Genomic DNA, 23,443 nt, shown 5'->3' with positions numbered 1-23,443 from the left:
TGCCTGTATTTAAAAAAATATTATAATTACTGCATGCTCTATTACGGGGGAATACTTTTAAAATGTGTTTAATCCTTGCTTTTGCTGCATTTTACCTGGGCATTCTTCCGATCTGTTCTCTGGCTTTGGGTCTGTAAAGGGTCTCGCTCCTTCCCTGGTCCACCACGGCTTGCCGATTGTGTGGAGGGAAGTGAGTACTTCACTCTTGCTCCTTCCCTCCACTTCCTGCTGCAGCTCTACAGGCGGCGCCTCTAGTTGTTTCCGGCACCAGCTATTTAATCTGCATGCTGGGCCGGACGCGCAGCGGTTAGTGGATCACCCTGGTCAGAGGTACCACGCAGTTCCGCTGCTGCTTTGCCCATGTTTTCAAACTGCCTGTATTTTTTTCAAAATGATTAGAATTACTTTGTGCTCTATTACGGGGGAATACTTTTAAAATTAGTTTATTCCTTGCTTTTGCCGCATTTTACCTGGGCATTCTTCTGCTTCTGTTCTCTGGCTTTTGGGGTCTGTAAAGGGTTTAACTTCTTCCCTGGTTCACCACGGCTTGCCGATTGTGTGGAGGAATTGAGTACTTCACTCTTGCTCCTTCCCTCCACTTCCTGCCACAGCTCTACGGGCGGCGCTCTAGTTGTTCCCGGCCCCAGCTATTTAATCTGCATGCTGGACCAGATGCGCAGCGGACGCGCGCAGCAGGCACGCCGAAGGCGCGCCAAAGGCAAGCCCGTCTGCGCCAAGTTTGCGCCTAGCACCAGAGATTCATTTTACACTCCGGTCAGCCCCTGGTTTATTCCAGGGAACAGCTCCTGGAGCTTCAATCACAAAAGGGCTCGCAGTGTAGGCCTATGAACCTTGAGCCTCTGGCCGGCTGTCAGATGTACGAGTGTGCCAACTGCGAGGCAGCTATCACGCTTGGTGCAGCAAAGAAATCCCATGATGTAAGCCGTCAGCCCCATCCTTTGTCTCTGAAATAATCCTTTATGGGATATCTCCTGAATGCCAGATCTCTGATCAAACATACATCAGAATTTAGCGACTTTGTGTCCCTTTGAAAGCCCAATCGGGTTTTTATTGCTAAAACCTGGGCCAGAGATTGCTCAGGGCCAGATTTGGTGGAGGCCATTCTCTCCGGGTATGCCCTGTCCAGACTCGATAGGGAAGGGAGGGTGGGGGGGGGGTTAGGAGTACTCTATAAAGACATCTATAGGCCCTCACCTCTCCCTCAGATCCCTATCAGGCCTTATACTTCTCTTTGAATGTCCTACCCACCGAAATATTAGTTGGAGTGGCCACCTACTGGCCTCCTGGACCCAGAGCATGTTCAATCAGGACTTCAGTAATCAAATTGAGCCCTATCTGGCTAGATCTAATGTAACGCTCTTGGGTGATTTTAACTTTCATTTGGAGAAAACTCTGTGTTCTGAAACGCAGGTTTTCTTGGAAACTATGGACTCCTGTGGTCTCCCTCAGGTGGCGAGGAGCCCTCGCATATGACAGGACACATCTTGGACTGAATCCTCTCTAATGACCCTTTGATAGAGGTGATGGATCCTATCCCACTTTCCTAGTCTGATCATTTTGCCATCCCATTCCTTATGGAAATGCTAGTATCTCACCTAGATCCTAATTTTAAGAACAGGGTGGAGTTGAAGAGAAGCTTTAGTAGTAATAATATGGAGGACCTTCATAATAAACTTGCCAATACTTGTTGCCTCCCTTACTTGGATGTCAACTCTATCTGTGACAACTTCTCCAACTGGCTTTTGGAAGCCTTGGATGTGGCTAGGAAAAGCCCGTCGGACCAATGGTTCTCTGAAAGGCTGAGAAAGGTTAGACAGGTTTGCGGACATCAGGAAAAAAAAGTGGCACTGCGATCTTACCTCAGTCGAAAGGGATCTGCACAAACTTAGATTGAAGGAATATAAGCTGGTCATTAACAAGGAAAAGGTAACTTATTATTCCAAGATGACGGAATCCATAAAATCCCCAAGGGATCAATTCCCTCCTAGCTCCTACGGCTACTGTTAACACCGAGGTTTCCCTGGATCTGTGTGATAAAATGGCATGCTTCTTCTATGCCACAATTAAGGACATATACTCCTTGGAGATGTCCAACACTGGAGGATCTGAGTCAGATCTTCTATTGGATTCTCTGGCAGTTGCTCTGAAAGATTGCTGCTGGCGCTCCTTTTCTCTCCTACTGGACACTGAGTGGATGTTAAGTGGAATTAGATCTGGGTCCCCCCTGGAGTCCTGTCCCCTGAAGATCCTGAAATTAGGAAAGGAGGCCATTGCTCCACCTTTGACCTCTATCCTTAATACCGTCATTACCTGTGGCCAAGTTCCCACTGCATGGGAAACTGCAGTGGTTAAACCTCTCTTAAAGAAGCCCTCTCTGGACCCTGCAGAACTAAAGAACTACCAGCCTATTTCCCTGTTGCACGTCCCAGCCAACATTGTGGAAAAACACCAGAACCTCCATCTTAGAACCTACTAGGTGGAACACCAACTGCTTGATGGCTCGCAGCATGGGTTCAGAAGTGAACACAGTACTGAGACTGCATTAACTGTTGTTTTTAACAACATTGGACAACAGTTTGACGGTGGCCATACCACCTTACTGATCCTTCTGGACCTGACAGCAGCCTTCAACACGATCTCCCCCCTTAGACTGGTTGGGAGGCTCCAGGAAATAGGGATTGAGGGCCCTGCCCTTAATCTGCTAACATCCTTCCTCATGGACCGCTCACAAAGAGTCAAGATGGGCCAATTCCTCTCCGCCCCTAAACAATTGTTCTGTGGAGTTCCCCAGGGATCCTAATTGAGTCCTACCCTTTTTAATATTTATGTAGTCCCGATTGCCAGGGTGGTAAGATCTTTAGGCCTAGAAGTATTACCCTACGCTGATGACACTCACATCATGATTACCATCACTGAGAGTGTTGCAGCGTCAGAAGCAAATTTTAAAAACAGCATGCTGGCGGTGGCTTCATGGATGGTTGAGAACTATCTAAGACTCAGTTTCGGATCTGGAAACCCATTCCTCATTCCGTAAGGCCCTGAAGACCTGGCTCTTCACCTGCTCGAATCTGTAAGCACTGTTACGTATGGACATCTCTGATCCTGACCCCTCTCCGTAGCGCCTTGATGCCCCTGGGCTCAGTTCGCGCTTTATCAAGCCTATATTCATTCATTCATTCAAGGTATTCTGAGGTTAACATGTACCAAACTGAAGGTTGCACTGACTTTGTTTTATTCTTCTCTGCTCTATCTGAGCATAGTGGCTTTCATGGTGCTCAGAAAAACAATGACAATATATTCAACCATATAAAGGATTTAAAAAACAAAAATGTAACACCTTTTTGGGGAAGAATGTTTTTACTAAAGACCTTGCTTTTTTGGGACATTTTTTAAAGACTGTTTAAGTGCTTTCAGTATGTTTTAAAATACATGATCATTATGCATTTTTTTGCTTTGACTATCATTACCTAGCTCACCTTGTTGACCTTTTTGATGAGGAGTGGGTGTCATGTACTTTAGGATAGTCCCATCATGTACATACTGATTACAAACATTTTGCCCCATCCACACGATATAACAGTCCTACACAGGTGACCTTTTTTTTAGTAGCTTACTTCTGTCTCTTCGACACTAGGCTCTCGGTACCCTATCTTAATCCCTGTACCTGATATACAAAAACATGTCCCCAGGCACAGCAGATTTATTCTGTATAAGGGGCACCACGTTTTTCATCCATGCCCAACAGCCAACTATGCATGATCATTTTTGTTTAGAAAAGGATAAGCAGAGGATTAGTGAATGTTTTCAAAACATATCGATTCTAGAAGAAACCCTGGAGTGACCACTTTAGTATAAAAGACCCTCACTCCCCTTACAGAGAGAGAGGAAAATTCCTTCCAGGCTGGACAGAGGCATTGCAGGCTGACCCTTCCACAAGCAGAGACCTGACATCCCTTGCGGGGTGCCATCCTCGACGCAGAGATGGGGTCCTTCATTCAGAACCATCAGGTGAGGGGTTTGCATTTCCCCAGGGGATTCTTGGCTCCATTAGGATATATCCTGGCACTTACATATACAGGCTTCACCTACATATCTAGGCTAGGTACATTTAGGTAGGCTACGCATCATAAGAGTACACCAAAGCTATTATTTTATTTAATCTGCTTTTACTCCTCTTATTAGCAGTATGGTAGAAATAGATCTACTTTTTACGATGTTGGTACTAGCGATCACATTTGTCTGCTCCTGTCTTTTGATTGTTGCAGCAAATATTTTTATACTAGACTGACGCTTGACTAATAAATAATTATCGAAACCGGTAAAATCGTCATTCTATGTCTATTCTGAGAAAAGTAAGAATGAGTGACTGGGTGAAAGATACTGTATTGTTTCCCATGATACCTGAGGAATCAGGGTTGTGATGTTCAGTGTTTGCCAAAAACTACCTACACCTCTGTAGAATACAGGGGGGTGGTAGTGGTACTGTAGAGCTAGCTGACTCATCCTGTGGGGGTGTCCAGAGTCTGTCTGCACACCAAGCTCTCAGTTTAGGTAATCCAAAATGCACAGGTCCGGGTCCTAGAAATTACACAACACTATCATACGCACAAACAGATTTGCCCCTTTATTTGAAGATGAACCAACAATGTTGATGGAGTCATTGGCTAGGATTGGGGAAGATACTCAGGGGCTACAAATAAACACCCGGCTTGGAGAACTATTAGAACAGATTAAAGGGCTAAAGAATGAGGTAGTCTACTCAGAAGAGACAGTATCGAAACTTGACTCCAAGATCTGTATATTCTCATCTATGGGTAAATACTGTACAACGTATATTTCTATGAAAATGTAGGTAATGTTCAGCCCCTGAATCCCCATACCAGTACTTGCAACTCTGGAAACACAGCTTCTCAAACTACTTCTTCTCATGTCCCACACAGAGAAATTGACCCTGCGACCAACAATTGGCTGAAAGCTCTTTCGAAAATTAGGAGAAGTGCAGCAGGTCTCATGGTGAAATAAAAGACTGGGGATAGCTGATGAACAGAGCTGAACAGCCAAAAAACATAGAATTTGCTGTATGGGTTGATCCCAATAGGGGAAAACCAACGCATTACAAATATACTAAATCCTACAATGAGAAAAATTCAGCAAGATTAGTAGTACTGGACCCTGCAGCTCATTCAAATAAGCCTTGAGGCTTTTTGAGAAATAAAGTCACTTCTATCACAGGCCCTCGAGAAAGTACACTCCCCCGGCCCAAGGTGAAATTTTCCTGACTTCCCAAACTGTTACACCCCTATATTGAAACCAAAGGATCCCTTGTCAATAAAGCAATACACTGGTTGAGATCAGTCCACAAGTGCTCCTTTGTCATCAGTGAGAATATCTACATGGTCGAATGGCAAACAATTCACCAAAATGCATATGATGTCATCAGAGTGAAGCTCTACAACAGTGATAAAGTGACAGAATGAATGTCAAAAGATGCTCGCACCATCTCGAATGCTCAAACGTTAATAATTATTAGCTATAAATTACCTGATTCTGAGTACTTCTTAGAGACCATTTGGGGAAGGCTCATGTTGGGGAAGAGCAAGTTGAGGACTCCTCTTTCATTAGGGTTGATTTACTAAAACAAGATAAGATAGGAATTGGGTTTTCTCAATCAACAGGACTAGACTATTTTTGTAGTAAGGGCACAGGAACTGGAAGGAAGGAGGCTTTCCTAGAAGCTTGCCAAATTATAAAAAGTCTCCCATTGGACTGGAGTTAACAAATCAATTCATTTTAAGGTTACTACTGGCAGCTTATTAATAGAAGAGATCAATGCAGAAGGTTGTAGAAACCCAGATTTGCTGCTAGATAACATACCAAGATACAGGGAAGATAAACATGATAATACTTTACCACAGACAGAGGACAGAGACATCCAAATGGCAAAATATACATCCATGAAACTTCTCTCATGGAATGTTGCTGGATTAGGATTCAAGCTAATGGATCAATAATGAGGATCATTTATAGAAGGATACTCTGCTTCAAAGGGACTCTGCACCTTTTACTTATTGTGCACTATGCCATCCCCCTAACCAAGTAGAGGTAAAACACACACTTCGCCTTGCTCTCCTGAACTGCAGATCTCTCCCCAGGCATTCTTTGGAGGTTAATCACCTTATTCTGGAACATGAGTTAGACATCCTGTTTCTAACAGAAACATGGCTCACGCAAGGCTCAGAAGCAGACATGGTGAACGCTCTTCCTCCTGGTTTTCTAATCCACACCCAGGATAGACCGCTGGGTCGAGGGGGAGGCGTCGCTATTCTGTATAAAAATTCACTGACCTGTAGTGCCCAGAGAGGGGAGGTGGAAGATTGTGAGAGCTGTAAGTTCTCCTTCCAAATCTCACCCACTGTTGCGATGTCGGGGTTGCTAGTTTATCGCCCCCAGGAGGTATTGGCAACTTCACTAGTTCACTTATGGAAACTGTAATGGTCTGTGCCGCTTCTGCAACAAATTTCATTACCCTGGGAGACCTTAATCTCCACTTTGACGACCAGGAAGACCGGTCGGCGACAGCCCTCCAACATGATCTTAAAACCTGCGGGGCTGACCTCATAAATTTGGAGCCTACCCATAATAAGGCCACTTGTTAGATCCTATTTTTTCAAACATTTCCACCATGAAAGCAGCCCCCCCGATCCCTCTGCCATGGACGGATCACTTCATGATCCCTTTTGCCTGGCAAACTAAGTTGGAGAGTATCCCCTCCATTAGTGTTGGTGCACCAGAAAGACCCTGGTCCAGGCTATCAGTGGAAAATTTCTCACGAAGCCTGGAAGCCTCACGCCAACTACTCTCGCAGGACCCTGTCCGGGCAGAAGCAGACATCTGTAGATGGATGTCGAACACACTTGACGCCGTCCTCCCTGTAAGATCGGCAGGCAGAAAGGAGAAAAGACTGCGCACCGCCCGTTGGTACACGCCTGAGCTGAGGGTAATGTGGAGGGCATGTAAAAAACTAGAACATGCCTGGAGAAAAAATTGGGAAGTAGCTTGTAAGACTGAATATTGAACGGCGATGAGGAGCTATAAGCTAGCTAGCTAAAACTCAATTCTTTGAGGAGAAAATTAGCAACACCTCCAATTCCTCTAGAGAAACTTTCCTGGTGGTTAAAGAACTCCTGAGGGTCCCTACACCTTCTGCCCCCACGGATAATCTGGAAGACAAATGCAACGATCTCGCAGAGTACTTCCATACAAAAACTGAAAAAATTCTGATCACTTTGCCCCAATCTAAGATAGGAGTTGAGCCCTTGGAGGAAGAGGGTTTACTTCAGAGGACCCTGGATTCCTTTGGGCCAGTTACTAAGGATGAAGCCCTTAAAGTCTTACTGTCCATTAAGAGTGTCTCTCCCCGGGACGTTGTCCCCATGAGGATTCTTAAACTGGTTGCCCCTTCCATCGTGGAGCCTATTACCGAGGTTATTAATGCCTCATTAGGCGCGGGTGTAGTCCCACCCATTTGGAAGGGTGCAATAGTAAAAGCCCTCCTAAAAAAACCTAGCCTAGACCCTCTAGATATGGCTAACTATAGGCCCATCTCGCTACTCCCGGGACTTAGTAAAATCACGGAAAAATTGGTTAATCTCCAGCTATCCAATTTTCTTGAGTCCAACGGTGCGCTGAGAAGCTCCCAAACAGGCTTTCGCCCGGGCCAAGGCACTGACACTGCCTTGCTGGCAGTCACGGAGGAGGCACGCTGCATTTTGGATTCAGGAGGATCAGTGGCAGTGATCCTCCTGGACCTTAGTGCAGCGTTCGACACTGTCAACCATCGAGTGTTACTCCAGCGACTGTCAGATGCCGGAGTGAGGGGGACAGCGCTGAACTGGCTCAGGTCATTTCTCAGCGAAAGATTCTTCCAGGTTTGGGAAGGAGGCCCACGATCGGCATCCACCCACCTCCATTGTGGTGTGCCTCAGGGCTCCTCCCTGAGACCCACATTATTTATTGTGTACATGGCCCCCCTGGAGGATGTGGTGGCTCTATTTAACATCAAGATCGTGAGCTACGCCGACGACACCCAGCTGGTGTTCGCCCTCTCCCAATCCACGGACAATTCCCATGTGCTACACTCTTGCCTTTCCAAAGTCTACTCTTGGATGGGGGACTCCGCATTAAAGCTGAATGGTTCAAAAACGGAGATAATGTTGATGGGACTGAAAAATCCCTCTCTCCCCTGCTCGGCTTGGCCCAGCTGCCTGGGATCCCCTCCCAAACCCAAGGCTGAGATCAAGAGCCTGGGTATTTGGTTGGAGCAAGATCTCTCCTTTAGGACCCAGGCCTCCAGACTAGCTGGTGTCTGTTTTGGCCTCCTCCGATCGGTACGTAAAGTGCTGCCCCTGATTCCTTTTCTATCTTGGAAGCTCTTAATCCAGGGTCTGATCATGTCCAGGTTAGATTTCAGCAATGCGATCTACCTGGGTGCCCCTGAGATCACTCTGAACAAACTTCAGCAAGTTCAGAATGCGCCAGCACGAATGCTTTAGAACATCCCCATGTCACGATCGGCCAAAGCAGCACTGAGGGCGCTACACTGGCTGCCAGTACGAGAAAGGGTGAAATTTAAATCCCTCTGCCTTGCGCACAAAATCTTGCAAGGCAAAGGCCCTCCCGTCCTTCAAAAGATGGTGACCCCGTATAAAGCCAGTAGAACTTTACGTTCGGACCAACAACATCTTATCGTTGTCCCCAAGGTCAAAAAGGCCCGATCAGGAGGAAGGAGATTCTCCGTTAATGTCGCAACCCTTTGGAATTCACTCCCCCTAGGACTACGCTCGGAGCCATGTCTCCTACGTTTTCGCAAACAATTGAAAACTTTCCTCTTCTGCTAATCTCCTGTGCCTCTGTTCTGTCTGTAGTATTACTCTGTTTGGTGAAGCGCTGGGATGCTCCAGGGTAACCATGCGCTGTACAAAACCGTTTTAATAATAATAATAATAATAATAAGGATGTGACTTATGTCTCCTCCAGGAAAAATTGGGTCATTTATCGCATTGGGTTTACATGCTTCTATAAAACAGCACTCCACTCAGAGAAGGAAACCCCTTCAAGGGGGCTAGCAATAGGGATCAAAGTTACACTCAACTGTAGAATTAAAGTTATCAATAGGATTCTAATGATATTATGGCAGTTTCACTCAAATATCCAAGGGCCCACATCTTAAAGACTCCATAACATCCATTTTAGGGCTTTTGGTTGGGCGCTGTATCTGCAACGATAATGCATTTAAAAGTCAATTGTAAATATTTAAGCAGGGAAGGGGAACTTGATCATTGGAGTGGATCTCAAAAACTGCCTTTGAGCCCCTAGCAAGCAGTTTGCAAGATCTTACTACCAAAACTGGATACAGGATGGGAAATTTTAGCTCTGGACATGCCGGCTGTTAAATAGTCACAAAGGCCATTCATATGGTGGCAATAACACTAACTTGGGATCTAAGAGCATTTAATGGCAGGTGCAAGCCAGACAGCCTTGGTAAATGAACATACAATGGACCAGGCCATGACACACATTGGTTATATTTTAGTATCCTTGGCCCCATGGGATATGCAGGAAGATATGGTAATTTATAGACCTTAACCCCTTCGATGCTGATGACGAGCTCAGCTCGTCATCCGCCACGGGTGACGTGTGCGGATGACGAGCTGAGCTCGTCATGTATCGCGGTAAATCGAAAACAGCCGCACAGTGCAAAAATCACTGCAGCAGGGATGCGGTTAAGGACAGTGATCACAACACACTTGTAAAGACAATCAACGGAATGCTGATTCCTTAAGTAAAGGTTCCCCTTTTTAATTGTCCAGAATTCTGATGCACCAACAATAGAAAGAATATAAGATGGATTTGGGTTCAAAGAAATTCTGGGATTCGGTTAAATATCCAAGTATTGGTAGGAGGCCCTGACCTGTATGTGAAAGTGGGTCAATCTAGGATAATGGAACAGCACAACTCTTCTGAATAACATTAGAGATTTATTATTCCAATGCAATCAAAAGGTATAAAAGCTACAATCACTTGGTATTACAAGACTTGTAGGAAATTGAAGAGAATGCTAATTCATACTCTAAAAATAGAGCAGATATCCTACTCTCTTGTAAAGCATATATATAAAGCAAATATATAAAGGTACGCTCATGAGGGCTAAAAGAGAATGAGAGATTTCCATGTCGGAGGACTTGATCAAACCAATAACAACAAATTGTTTTGGGACAGTCGCCTCTTAATGCTCTACTGCAGTGCCAAATAACTACATTTTTCTGTTCAGCCCCAAGAATAGGTTAACCATTTCAGTAGTTCATGTAAACTGCAAAACGGTATGACACAGGAGGAGTTCGATTTCAAACTGCAAAATATAATTGATAAAAGCCCCACATTAGTTGTCTTAATACAAAATGCACATGCTGCTATAAAAGGTTCCAGGTCTGAACATTGTGAGGTAGCAAGGTGTAGTGAGGGGTGAAGTGCTAGTGGTAAATTCAGTATGATTTGATCTAATGGTTCTAGCCATACTTACTTCCTCTTGTTGTTTTTAATCCTAGCACAAGGCAGCCAGAATAAAGCAATGTGGTAAACCTTGAAGTTAGTTTTAATCCACTCCACCACTAGCACTACACCCCTCACTACACCTTGCTATCTCACATTGGGTTTTGGTAATAACCCCTCTGAAAACTAAAACATCCCTGAGCTCCTCCCTCGCAGCGAGGAGGTCAAAGCCCGCACCATGACTAGGCTTCGTGGTGCGAGGAGGATTCCCCATGAAGAAGCATGCCACCTATGGTGGGTGAGGAAAAGCATCCTTTAAAGGGAAATTCCCCTCTCCATTTGGCCAGACTCTTCCTTTCTCTCTCACTCCTTTGATAGATCCGAGGGCCCTTTTGCGACTGATGTTAATATTGGGGAGTCCGCCCTCGTAGGTCTCTAAATCTTTTCTGCCCCCCCTCACCCCACCCTTGCGTGTATACAGCAAAGGGTAGAAGCCACAGGCAAGGGTTCTCGTTAGTTCTCCGATGCCTCGCTGAAGCGGTGCTTTCAATGTATGTAATTTTAAAGTTTTCAAACAGAAAGCTTCATTACTAGATTCTAAATTAATCCAATAACAAGCTTTTCATGCTTTTCATGTCCAGCTGTAAAATTTGGTGTATGTTATACCATTGCTGAAAGGCCCAAACAATGATGTAAGCAAAACTCCATAGTGAAGTAATTTTCTATATGGAAACAACAAGCCATCTCTGTATTATAGTGCATGGATGAAGCCAATGTACTTACAGAGGAAGAATTTGAGCTGAAAATCTCTCACCAGAGGGTTGTACCATTGATTTGTCCACAACAAATGTCACTGCGTCCGAGAATACAATGTAGAGAGCTAGGTTTTTAATGCTTGGTTTCAACTAATATATTTTTGGAGCAAACATGCTGCAGTGGAATTGTGCCACCTCGTGAATTTTAATAATAAGAATGATTATAAACAAGAACACCGCAACAAGCCGCCATGGTAATTTCATGTTTGGCTGTCGATAATATATTTAGGGGGAAACATATCAGCCAGAGATGGGCAAATTCAATAGATTACTGGATTTAATGTGTTAACACAACGCAGGGATTATTTATACGTTCACTTTTATCAGTTCAACAGGTTTGTGGAGCTGCTGTCATGCAGGGCACAAAAGAATAGAGGAGTCACAGATCCTAGGTACAAACAGTCTGTGTGCATTTATGCATATCTGTTTTCACCTGCAATAGCACAGGCCAGACCTAATGGCTTTGCCAATGCTTTTTTATTCTCCCAGGTTTATGAATTAAGAAGCTGGCAAAGTTAAAAAAAAATTATAGCTGGTGATAAATTGTTATGCAAACTGTCATACATAAGCCATAGAAAACATCACATGTAAGAAAACTTGCAAATCTTAAACTGTCCCATATAAGCAGACTTGATACTTGGCAGCTAGGATGTATCTGTACCAGGGCCGGACTGGGAACCAAAACCGGCCCTGGCAAAGAGCTCAGCTGACCCCGGGAAGGGGGGTGAGGGATGGAGGATGCTAGCGGAAAGCTTTTGTGCCGCTTTTGTTGCTGGGGGCTGATATTGCAGCTATGCTGTAAAAACGTGCTCTTGGTAACAAAAACAGCCCCCCAGGGGTCTATGACCAGCCCCCACCCTGGCGTCCCACAAGTGAAATGCCCGGTGCCCACTCCTGCCAGTCCGGCCCTGATCTGTACAAGGCGTAATCAATGCGCATGCATTCAGCTGCCAGTGAGAGCTGAACTTTTCTTCAGCCAGCAGTAAATAACTGAGGTAACGGTCAACTCAATCAATGGTCGCCTACATTGAAAATTTAAGACATAGCTGTCTGCTTACAGATGTCTTTAGAAGTCCTCATTAGTCTCAATTCACCTAGTATCCCATTCGTTTAAAGACAAAGCATAACTCAAATAACTGATAAATATACAAGAACTTACCACCAAGGTACTGGAGAAAAGCTGCAAAATTCCATAAAGAGAACCTAAGGGAAAATTGGAAAAAGGGTACATCGATAAGACTGAAAAGTATTTGAGATTAGACGTTTATTTGAATGATACATGCCGTTCCTCAGGTTTTTAACAAAGTATAAACGTCTGACTAATTAAAAAGAGGGCTGTTAAATTGTGACCAATGAAATGTGAGCTTTAAAATAGTATAAGGTTAGATCATAGCATTCAGGATAAATCAAACACTGATTTCCACCTAACTCTGTAAAATGTAGCCCTAGGACAATTTTGATTAAACTATTGTACAGCATGCCATTGCTTCATAAAGGCCACTGGTTAATTGTAATTAAGGTCACAGTCAACCTCGGTTTTGACATCAACAGCACAATGGATTACGGGACCAGGGATATTATGCTCAATGTACTAAAAGTCCCAGTATGCAGAGCAGTGATGATTTTAAATAAGCACTGGCAACACCAATAGGTCTTGCCTATGCAAGAGCTACTGGCTTTACCAATGTCTTTTAGCCATGTTCTAGAGCAGCGTGGCTGTGCAGAATGGTTAAAAAAATCTTTATGATGCTGCCAGTGCTGGCTTGACCACTGTGCATTTTATATGTCACCTAGACAGTGCATATGCGATCTCTGCAAGACATTTTGTTTGTATACTGTGGGCTGCAGCTCGCCCATAGCTTACCATTTGTTAGCTTCAGCATTGCTCTGATTTACTTCATTTCTGTTGGTCTTGGCATGCCTGTGTCATGTTTAAACCTCCCCTGGCACATGGACCAAGTACGAATGTTCTTCCACTCTTCATTTTTGGAGCCATTCTTTTTTTTTTGGGGGGGGAGGGGGGTTGTTCAAGCTCACCATATGTTTTCATTCCGTCTCACAGATCCCCATTCATGCAGCTTCTATTCCCTCCCACCCGTCCCCTTCTATGTTGCTACTTTTTCCTAACACTCCCCTCCTCCACAATTTAAGCAAATCAGCTCATCTATGACAGCAAATAGATCTGTCTTTGTGGCACAGAAAACGCATATCCTAGTACTTTAAATTGTGACTGTGAATGACTGTGTGCCTTCTAAATGAAGAATGCTGCAACATGATTTCTTGTCCACCACTTATCATTTACCATGTATAATATGGTTTCAGCTGCATTTTTCTACTTTGTCCAAAATACAGGGTTCACCCCTATGTGAAATATTGAAAAAAATCACGAGTGGCTTCTCTTCAGAGATTAAGGACCCCGTAAAGCTTGAACTGAGGCTCTGACATAGGCCTCCGACTGCAATCCTCTAGGGCACTGCACTCAACGTCCATGCACTTTGCGCCCCTGTACTCTATGTGCCAATCTAGTCTACTCTGCACCACTCTACATAACTGCACTTTACGCCACTGCACTGCATGCCACTCTGCACCACTTTACTCCACTCCAGTCTATGCCACTCCACATAGTGCCACTCATACCACTCTACCCCACTCCATGCCGCTCCAAGCCAATCTACTCCACTCTATGTATAACACTCTACTCCACACCATTCTATGCCATGCCACTCTACAACTCTGTTCCATGCCACTCCAGTCTACCCTACACCAACCCATTCTACACCCCTCCACCCACCCCACACAGCTCCACTCTACAATAATGTTCCTGCTAATTATTCTTCCTCATGTGCTTCAACAGAATGTTTGCGTGCACACTTTTCTTGCTTGTGTGCGCAACCAAGTGATGCGACTCCTTAGTTACAGATTGGTTTAGGCTATGAATAAGTCAGTACTTTACGCTTCACTAACCTACTTGCTTATCTACTCTCTTGTAAACTCAAACTCATCAATCCAATATCATGTGCTCAATCACTTACTCCTTTGCTCACTCCTTCACGTACCCCAATCACTTGCATAATTGTTCAGTCACTTACTGACATTCACACTCTTTCATTTGCTTTTTCACTCATTTATTTGCTGCTCACCCTTTCACTGATTTTTTACTTGCTTATTCACTCACTAATTTGCACACCTTCTATCCAATAGCAAGGGTGCAAATACCAATCACTCACTAATTGAGTGTCCAATCACTCACTGTTTTATTCACATACTTCTCCATTTCCATATTCAACTGCTCACCCACTTGCTCATAACTTGGACACTGAGCAGTGGATGAAACCTCCACATTTCGCCTTGCTGTTCTCTGAGGCTGGCTGAGCAGAGGGCCATGGTAGACTGGACTCAGGTTGCGAGGAAAGCTTTTAGGATTCTCTCCGGCTACTGCTACCCGACTGTCCTTCCGGTGTCTAAACGTCCTCTATTGGAATTTCAAAAGACAAACACACATCTTTAAAAATGCATTCAGCAGCGCAGCTTCATCACCATCAGCAGCACTTCAAAGGCTCAAATCAAGCATTTAATGAATGTATTGGCATCCTTTATAGTGAGCGCTGACTGTACTTCACTTGCAGACGGAAACCTAGCAGTGTGCACCCACTCCGGAATGCAGTTTAGATGGAACTATGCTCTAAGCCACTCCACTCTTCTCTACTGGGCTATACAACATGGCTAAAAGACATTGGCAAAGCCAATAGCTCTTGAATAGGCGAAATATAATGATATTGCCAATGCTTCTTTTTCTTATGGTGGGTGGGGATTGGCAACACAGACAACAGGTGGGAGGGTAAGGGCAGTGGGACAACAAAGGCACTATGACACAGCCAACGCTGGCTGAGTCATAGTGTTTTTTGTTCGTATGGTGGGTGGTAGGTGGCTAACACGGACAACATTAAGGGAAGAAGTAACATGGACAAGAGGGGTTGCAGGGGGAGAAGCAACATGGAGAAGGGAGTGTGTGAGGGGGAAGAAGCAGCACGAATGGGGGTGGGAGAGGGAAGAAGCAACATGGACTAGGGGGGTCGAAGAAGCAACACTGAAAAGAGGGGGTGGGAGGGGAAGAAGAAACACTGACAAGGCAGGGGTGGGAGGGGAGGGGTTGAAGCCAAACGGAAGTGGGAGGTGGAAGAAGCAACACTGACCTGGGAGATTTGAGGAGGAAGAATGAACACTGACAGAGGGCGCAAGAAAGAAGTAGCAACACAGACAATGGGGGTTGGGTGATAGGGGAAGAAGCAACACGGACAAGGGGTGGTGGGAGGTGAAGAAGCAACATGGACAAGGTGAGCTGGGAGAAGAAGCAACAAGGGGGGCAGGGAGGGGAAGGGTATGTTAACATACATGTCCGAATATGGGGCATCTCTGCATTTCATGGGGTTTACTATTTAAACTCATTGAAGAAATACAGTCATATCAAACGGAACAAGAACACAGCATGTCAACTGGAACAAAAAGATCTTACATGAGAATAAAATGGGACTATTCAGTGTATATTTATTTACAATTAGTGCAAACAGAAAAGACGGCGCCCTTTTTGCATTTTTACTAATAAGGAGTTGGATGTTTCAGGGCCAATTGACAAAGGCATATGAAATTTCACATGTAGCACAGCGTCCCGTACTCATTCATGATGCTGTTATTCAGCCCCATTATTCTTAGCAAATATATTCTATCACTGCCTTGGTGAAGGTTTATAAAACCCCAGATTAAGATGCATTCACAGAAGAAAGGTATGGAGTAACTAGAAAAAAACGTGCTTTGCAATTTAAAAAATCTATAATTTGAGCCATTATTACTTAGCGGATAGTGGCACACTGCTGAACAGTCTATTTTAGATAACACAAGTGGAGACCAATGGGTGCGGGCTGGTGAAGTGATGTTGGCTCTGGTACCAGCTATTACACAGATGTACAAAAAGGCAAATACTCACAAGTCAATTAATAGTACCCATTTTGGGTGCAGACAGGGATGTTGAGCCTATGGTGAAATGCTGGTTTGTTAGATAAAAGTATTGTCTGAATGGGGAGTACCCTGTTATGTTGGATCTCGGGACTATCAATCAATCAATTAAACATACTTTATTTCGGTTTCCACATAAAAACCATAAAAGTATTCAAAAAAACTATACATGGTATAAAAAGGACTAGTACAAAGTATTTATACAAGCATCACAGGTAAAACAAATCTTCCCTAAGATGCATAAAATGTATTAATAAAGTGCAGATACAAAAAGTCATTCTAAGTACAAATGCAGAAAGGAGAAAGAACCCAGAGACCTTATCTTAACTATATGTGTCATCAAAGTAACTAGTGTAGGACTATGCCTTTGGAGCCACTATTAATTAGTCCCAACAGGCTCTAAGCTACACTGCTGATTTCAAGAAGTTAGGAACAAATAAAATAGAATCTTCATGCAGTAGTTGTAGATAAATAAGGGCTGGTCGCACCTGCTTAAACTCCAACCTCTTAAAAATAGGGATAATAAAAATTTGATAATGCTTACAAAATATAAAAAAAATAAGCATGTCCTGTGGAGACTCACTGTCGCAGCCACAGGGTTCTAAGAGCTGGCCTCTGCTACACCCTGCGGCTGGGCCAACAGGAGGTATAAAAGATCCAAGTGGAACCTAGACAGTAAAAAGCATTCATAGGTCCTAAAAGGCTCTAGGAGATATGGCTCTATCAATTGCGTTGTTTTCCAGATTAGAAACTTACTGACACTGGTTTTCCTTAGTTCCAAGTCTTATTATTAATATTATGTTTCTTATATAGCGCCAGAATCGACCCCCGAAGGGGTATCTCCGCGCTTGCCTTGGGAACCCGTCCTGGCTTTTCCCTGTGAGATAGCCCCTACAGGGCATCCCCAAGGTGAAAGCCAGGCATCCCGCCGCAGGGTGGGCCGTTGTGGAGATTAAGCAAGCTTAATGCCCAGAGTTGCAGAGTGTGAACCCATGATTAGGTCAGGCACCGAAGCGAGAATTATCGAGTCCATGGACATATGAGCTCAAGACCCTGCCGCGTCGGGAATTGAACCCTGGTCCCGGGTCTGACCTCTGCTTCAGGGTCTGCCTGCTCTAACCAGTGAGCCACACTTCTCTTCCCTCTCTAATCTCCCCAAACTACAGAAAGACTCCCTAGCCCACCCCAGATCCTTCTTAGTCACTGCTTCTGGATTTTCAACCAAAATGTTCGGGTGTGAAGGGCCAATAAGTCAGAGAGATATGGCGCCTCCAATTCTTCATGTACCACCATATTAGACATTACCCGGGTCACACCTAACAGACATTTCAAAAAGGTATTCTCTGCCACTTGTAACTCGTCCATAGTGACATGACCCCATATTTCGCTACCATAAGAGGCTTTAGCGACACATTTAGCCTGTTATATCTGTAAAAGTGCAGCAATCGGTCTCCTACCCAATCTGGAAGCAAAATTACAAACGGCTGTGTTAGCGCACACTAGGTCACCTCTCATTCTCTGTTTTAGTGGACCTCATTTAATTATCTCATCTATTAAGACCCCCAGGTAGGAAAAGGCATCTGACGGGGAACCTGAATGATCCAACCATTAATTGATAGGGCTTTTTAGGATGAGGTCCCACCTGCATCACATAGGATTTGGAATAATTTATTGACAAGTCCAAATCCACCATAAAAGAGGGAAATGAACTAAGCAATGTTTGTAACCCTCTAGCGGTCCTAGACACGAGGACTGCATCATCCGCATATAATAAAACAGGCAGCTCACGCCAACCTACCTGGGGGTAATCTACCATTGTCTTCATTAAAACTTTTTCCAAATTATTATTATACAAATTAAACAGAAAGGGGGCTAAAATACATCCTTGACGTACTCCTCTTTTTATTGAAAAGTGGTGGGAAACTCTTAGATCTTGAGAGAATCTGACCTGAGCCTTTGTTGCTTGGTGGAGGTCTTCCGGAAAATAAACAATATTGTCATCCACCCCGATAGCCAACATGGTCTGCCAGAGTTTAGCTCTATTCACAAGATCAAATGCAGATGACAGATCCACGAAGGCCAGATAGATAGAACCGGGGCGGGCGACTGTATATTTATTATAAATCATAAATAAATGAAGGCACTTGGCTACGGCTGACCTCCCGGGATGAAACCCACACTGGACGTCCGATAGAATATTGCGTTTCTCTGTCCAGCTAGTCAACCTCCTGAGAAGAACTCGACCCACTACCTTAACCACAGTGTCCAGCAGTGAAATTGGTATATAACAGTGGGTGCAATCTCGGTTGCCCTTTTTAACAAGCATTTGCAATGCAATAGGTCTCGCAGTTGTTAGAGTTTGAGCTATAGGCATGGTAAGGATGACGGAACGGCCCTAAGGATGGTGGAGTTGCCTAAGGATGGTGGACTTGGTCTAAGGATGATGGAGTGCCCTAAGGATGATGGAGTGGCCCTAAGGATGATGGAGTGGCCCTAAGGATGATGGAGTGGCCCTAACACGGTGGAGTGGCCCTAAGGATGGTGGAGTGGTACTAAGGATGGTGGAGTGGCTCTAAGGATGGTGGAGTAGATGTAAGGATGGTGGAGTGGGTGTAAGGATGGGGGAGTAGGCCCTAAGGATGGTGGAGTGGTTCTAAGGATGGTGGAGTGGCATGCCCTGGATCTGCATCCTAGTCCCTTTTGTAGTTTGCAGCTGTAGCACACGGATGGGTAGTGCCACTGTCCTGACCTGAGATCAAGGACATGAGGTGCCACCAGAACAGTAGCCCCAGAAGAGGACTGGCAGCTGTGCAGTTGCTTACCCCACAGCGGGTCCAAATAAGCTTGAGGACTCCGCCCAGAAGTGCAGCATAAGGACTATGACACGTGGAGGACACATTTCCTTTGAGACATTCTAGTTGCCTGTCCCCTTTTACTCGCCTGAAAAAATCCACCACTGTCCCAGCACATATATGTTAAACGAGGAGCAGAACTGGCGACTGTGCAGTTCATATACAATAGTGTATATTTCCACATGCTAAATGAGGACATATTTCCCTTCAGCGTTGCTAACACTGGCAATATGTCCATAATAAATACTTAATAACTGCAAATAGAATATGTGTATAAGTGCAACCAGAAACTTTGAAAGTCAAAGAAATTTTCAATATTGAGTGCATTTGTACACAAACCTTTCTTTGGTGAGATGACCAGCGGGCGGTTCTGGGACTGTGTCGCTCTCTCTCCCTGCTCCGTCATCCAAGCTTATTTTTTGCTGATTTATATAGCGCAAACTCGACCCGAAGGTGTTGGAGCGCTTACATGTGCACCTGTTACGTTACAAAAGGACACGTCCATTTTTTTGAATCTTTGGTAGGCGCGGGTAGATTAAGTGATTTTGCCGTTCAAATTCTGAGTGAAAATAACCAATAACAAATGTGTGTTGCTCTCTGGTTCGATGAAGGGGAGGGTGCATCGGCAGCTGCAGCCAGAGGTGTCTGCTCCCGGCACGGCTCCACAGCAGAGCCCCTGATCCATCACACCATTGACCACATAAGCAGCATTTCCATAAAGATGATGGATGGCAGTCAGCACGCTCATCCAACACTGGCTCCCTTTCTCCCCAAAGCTTTGAAATGGAAATGCTGGATGTTAGATCTGGAGGTCTCTAGTTGGCATAGTTAGGTACCTCTGACAAATAGGGACCCTTGCGTCTAGTCAGGGTAAGGGGGTACACTCTTAAATAACCCCTGCTCACCCCCTTGGTAGCTTGGCATGAGCAGACAGGCTTATCTCAGAGGCCGTGTGTAAAGCATTTCTGAACAAATACAGTAACCAAGTGACAACACTACAGATGGACACCACACAAGTTGTATATTAAAAATAATTATTTTTTATATATTAAAAATAATTATCTTTTATATAGTTTAACACAAGTCCACAAACGACAAAAATCCACAATACTGTACATAAAATGGTAGAATTAGCTTAGTTCTCTTTAGATCTTAAAATGCGACACTTTGAGTCAATGTACTTGAAAATGCGTAAGGGAAGGTGATGCGTCGGTTCCTTACATGCAAGAACGGTGATGCGTCGGTTCCCTACTGCTGCGTAGGGGAAGGTGATGCGTCGGTTCTTCTCTGCGAGGGGAAGTGGTGCGTCGGTCTCTTACTGCGCTTCCGTGGCGATGCAGCGAGAAACGCCGTGATGCGATGAAGTTTTGGTGCAAAGAAATAAAGATGTCTTCTTCTTGATGCGGACCGCGACAGGCCCTGCGACACGCTTCCCGGAGATGCGGCGGCGTCTGCTGCGACGTCGATCCTCTTCTCCGGCAATGCGCGGTGCTTTGACAACAATGCAAGCCGCGACAGGCCCTGCGACACGCTTCCCAGTGATGCAGCGGCATCTGCGGCGACGTCGATCCTCTTCTCCGGCGATGTGCGGTGCTTCGACAACGATGCGCGCCATGACAGGCCCTACGGCATGCTTCCTGGTGCTGTGGCGGCGTCTGCTGCGACGTCGATCCTCTTCTCCGGCTATGTGAGGCGCTTAAAGGGGCCCTGCAATGACTCAGCGGTTCTTGGGGGCCGTGACAGGCCCTGCAACACGCTTCCCGGTGATGCGGCGGCGTCTGCTGCGACATCGAATCTCTTTTCCGGCAATGCGAGAGCTCTCGTGTTGTGAAGTGGCAGCGGCAGTTCGGCGTCACGCTTCTTGCTCGTGAGTCATACTTCCAGCTCCTTGAGATGTGCAGTTCCTCAAAAGGTGACCCACAACTGCAGGCACTTCCAAAGAACTCTTGGGGGGCTAGTGGGTGAAGTATGCTGTTTCTAAGACTCCAGCAGGAGGCAAGCTCTTTTCTCAAGCCCTTGCAGATCCTTACAAGTTGATGAAAGTACACAACGTTCCTCTCTCCTTTCTTTGGCAATCAGGTAACCAAAGCAGGCCATTCCCCCAAGCAGCACTTCAGCTTAGGGATAGTCTCTCCTCAGTCTCTCTGGTTCCACTCCTTAGCAAAGGTTTCATCTTGTTGTCCAAAAGGGATCTACAGTTCTGGGGTTTGGGTCCCCTCTTTTATACACAGTTTCTCTTTATTCTCTGAAGGCAGAGAGGCCTTTGCCTAGTCCAAACCAGTTCTGGTCAGTCCTGGAGCACTCTGTTTACATGACTCCTTCTTTCCTTTCATGCAGGGCAGAGACATCAGACCCAACACAGGAGGTGGAGCCAGCATTGTTGAGGGAAGGCACAGCCCTATTCAGGTCCCAGGTGCAACTACTCCCTCCCATCTAGATGCGTATCTCTCTGTTCAGCACTGGGCTGACTCACCCTGTCTCCTGGAATCCCCCAGCCCCTGTCACTCAAACTCTAGACAAGGAATACACAACCTAGCAGATGCAGGCTTGGATAATTAGACAAGAAAATACCTACTTTCTAACAGTGGTATTTTCAAACACAGAATGTTAAAACCAACTACACTAAAATATGCATTTTATCATCTTGAGTTCAGGCATACTAACCTCGAATTTCTACCTAGTTCCCTGAGTCAGTTAGGATTCGAAAATGTAATAATCAAACTGCCCATCCTGGCCTATGGGGAATAAGTAGCCTTGCAATAGTGAAAAATGAAAATGGTTCTAATTCATTATTAGGACATGCCACACACATCAGTGCTTGTCCTACCTTATACTCACAATGCACCCTGCCCTTGGGCCTACCATAGGGGTGTCTGATATGAAGAAAAGGGAAGGTTTGGGGACTGGCAAGTGGGTGGATGTGCCAAGTCAACATGGCAGTATCAGACTGCACACAGGCTCTGCAATGGCAGACCTGAGACACACTTTTACAGGCTGCTTCTGTGGGTGGCACAACTAGTGCTGCAAGCCCACTAGCAGCATTTGGTTTACAAGCCCTGGGCATACTCAGTGCACTGTACTAGAGTCTGACCAGTAAACTAAATCTGCCAATCATGGAATCACTAATCCATACATCAATTTACAATAGGGAGCACTTGCACTGTGGCACTGGACAGCAGTGGCACAGTGCCCAAAGCATCTAACATCAGCAGATACACATGAGGCAACAGCAAAAATGGAAGGGAGACCGACACCAAGGTGCCACATCTAACACGTGTCCCCTTCAGCTGAAATGTGGGGAGAACTACCCTATTTCCTGGGAGTTCTCATCACTAAGGCAGAAAAATCTGGACAGTCCATCAGCATTGGCGTGTTCTGTACCAGGGCGGTATTCCACTGTGAAATCTATCCCCTGTAGGGAAATGGACCACCTCAACAGCTTTGGATTCTCATCCCTCATCTGCATCAGCCATCTGAGGGGCCTGTGGTCTGTCTGAACCCGGAAGTGAGTCCCAAACAGGTATGGTCTCAGCTTCTTTAGTGCCCAGACCACAGCAAATGCCTCACCTTCAATAGCACTCCACCTCGGTTCCCGTGGAAGCAACTTCCGACTGATGAAGGCTACGGATTGACCTAGGCCCTCCTCATTCATCTGTGACAAAACAGCTCCCACACCATGCTCTGAAGCATCTGTCTGAACTAAAAACTCTCTGGAGAAGTTGGGTGCCAGGGGCACGGGCGCCACGCACATGGCAGCTTTTAGGGCCTCAAATGTTTTCTGACTGGTGTCAGTCCAAATCACTTTCCCCAGCTCCTTCTTGGAAGTCAGCTCTGTCAAGGGTGCAACAATGTTGCCATAGCCCTTGACAAACCTCCTGTAATAGCCAGTGAGTCCTAAAAAGGCTCTCACCTCTCTCTGGGTCTTTGGGGGCTCCCAAGCCAGGATGGTTTCAATCTTGGCTGTAGGGGAGCCACCTGGCCGCTCCCAACCTGGTGTCCTAAGTACACCACGGAACCCTGCCCGATCTGGCACTTGCTCGCCTTGATCGTGAGGTCTGCCTTCTGCAGCGCCAACAACACTTCCCAGAGGTGGCGCAGATGTTCTTCCCAAATGGTGCTGAACACTGCAATGTCATCCAGGTAGGCGGCACTGAACTCTTACAGTCCAGCCAACACCTGGTTGACCAACCTCTGAAA

General features: G+C 45.4%; 1 protein-coding gene across 1 annotated transcript in view; it reads right to left on the bottom strand.

The window, feature by feature from the left end:
- The window catches only part of SLC67A2 (solute carrier family 67 member 2), a 261,647-nt gene that overhangs the window by 100,182 nt on the left and 138,022 nt on the right, over positions 1 to 23,443 (bottom strand). Inside the window, exon 3 of the mRNA XM_086934682.1 lies at positions 12,544 to 12,587. Coding sequence (XP_086790808.1) covers positions 12,544 to 12,587 — 44 coding nt within the window. The remainder of the gene's footprint in view (positions 1 to 12,543; positions 12,588 to 23,443) is intronic.

Source organism: Lissotriton vulgaris, chromosome 8 (assembly GCF_964263255.1).
Source record: "Lissotriton vulgaris chromosome 8, aLisVul1.2, whole genome shotgun sequence".
In the NCBI taxonomy this organism is placed as follows: Eukaryota; Metazoa; Chordata; class Amphibia; order Caudata; family Salamandridae; genus Lissotriton; species Lissotriton vulgaris.
The sequence above is the reverse complement of the archived record's forward strand: the minus strand, read 5'-3'. Positions and strand labels throughout refer to the sequence as shown.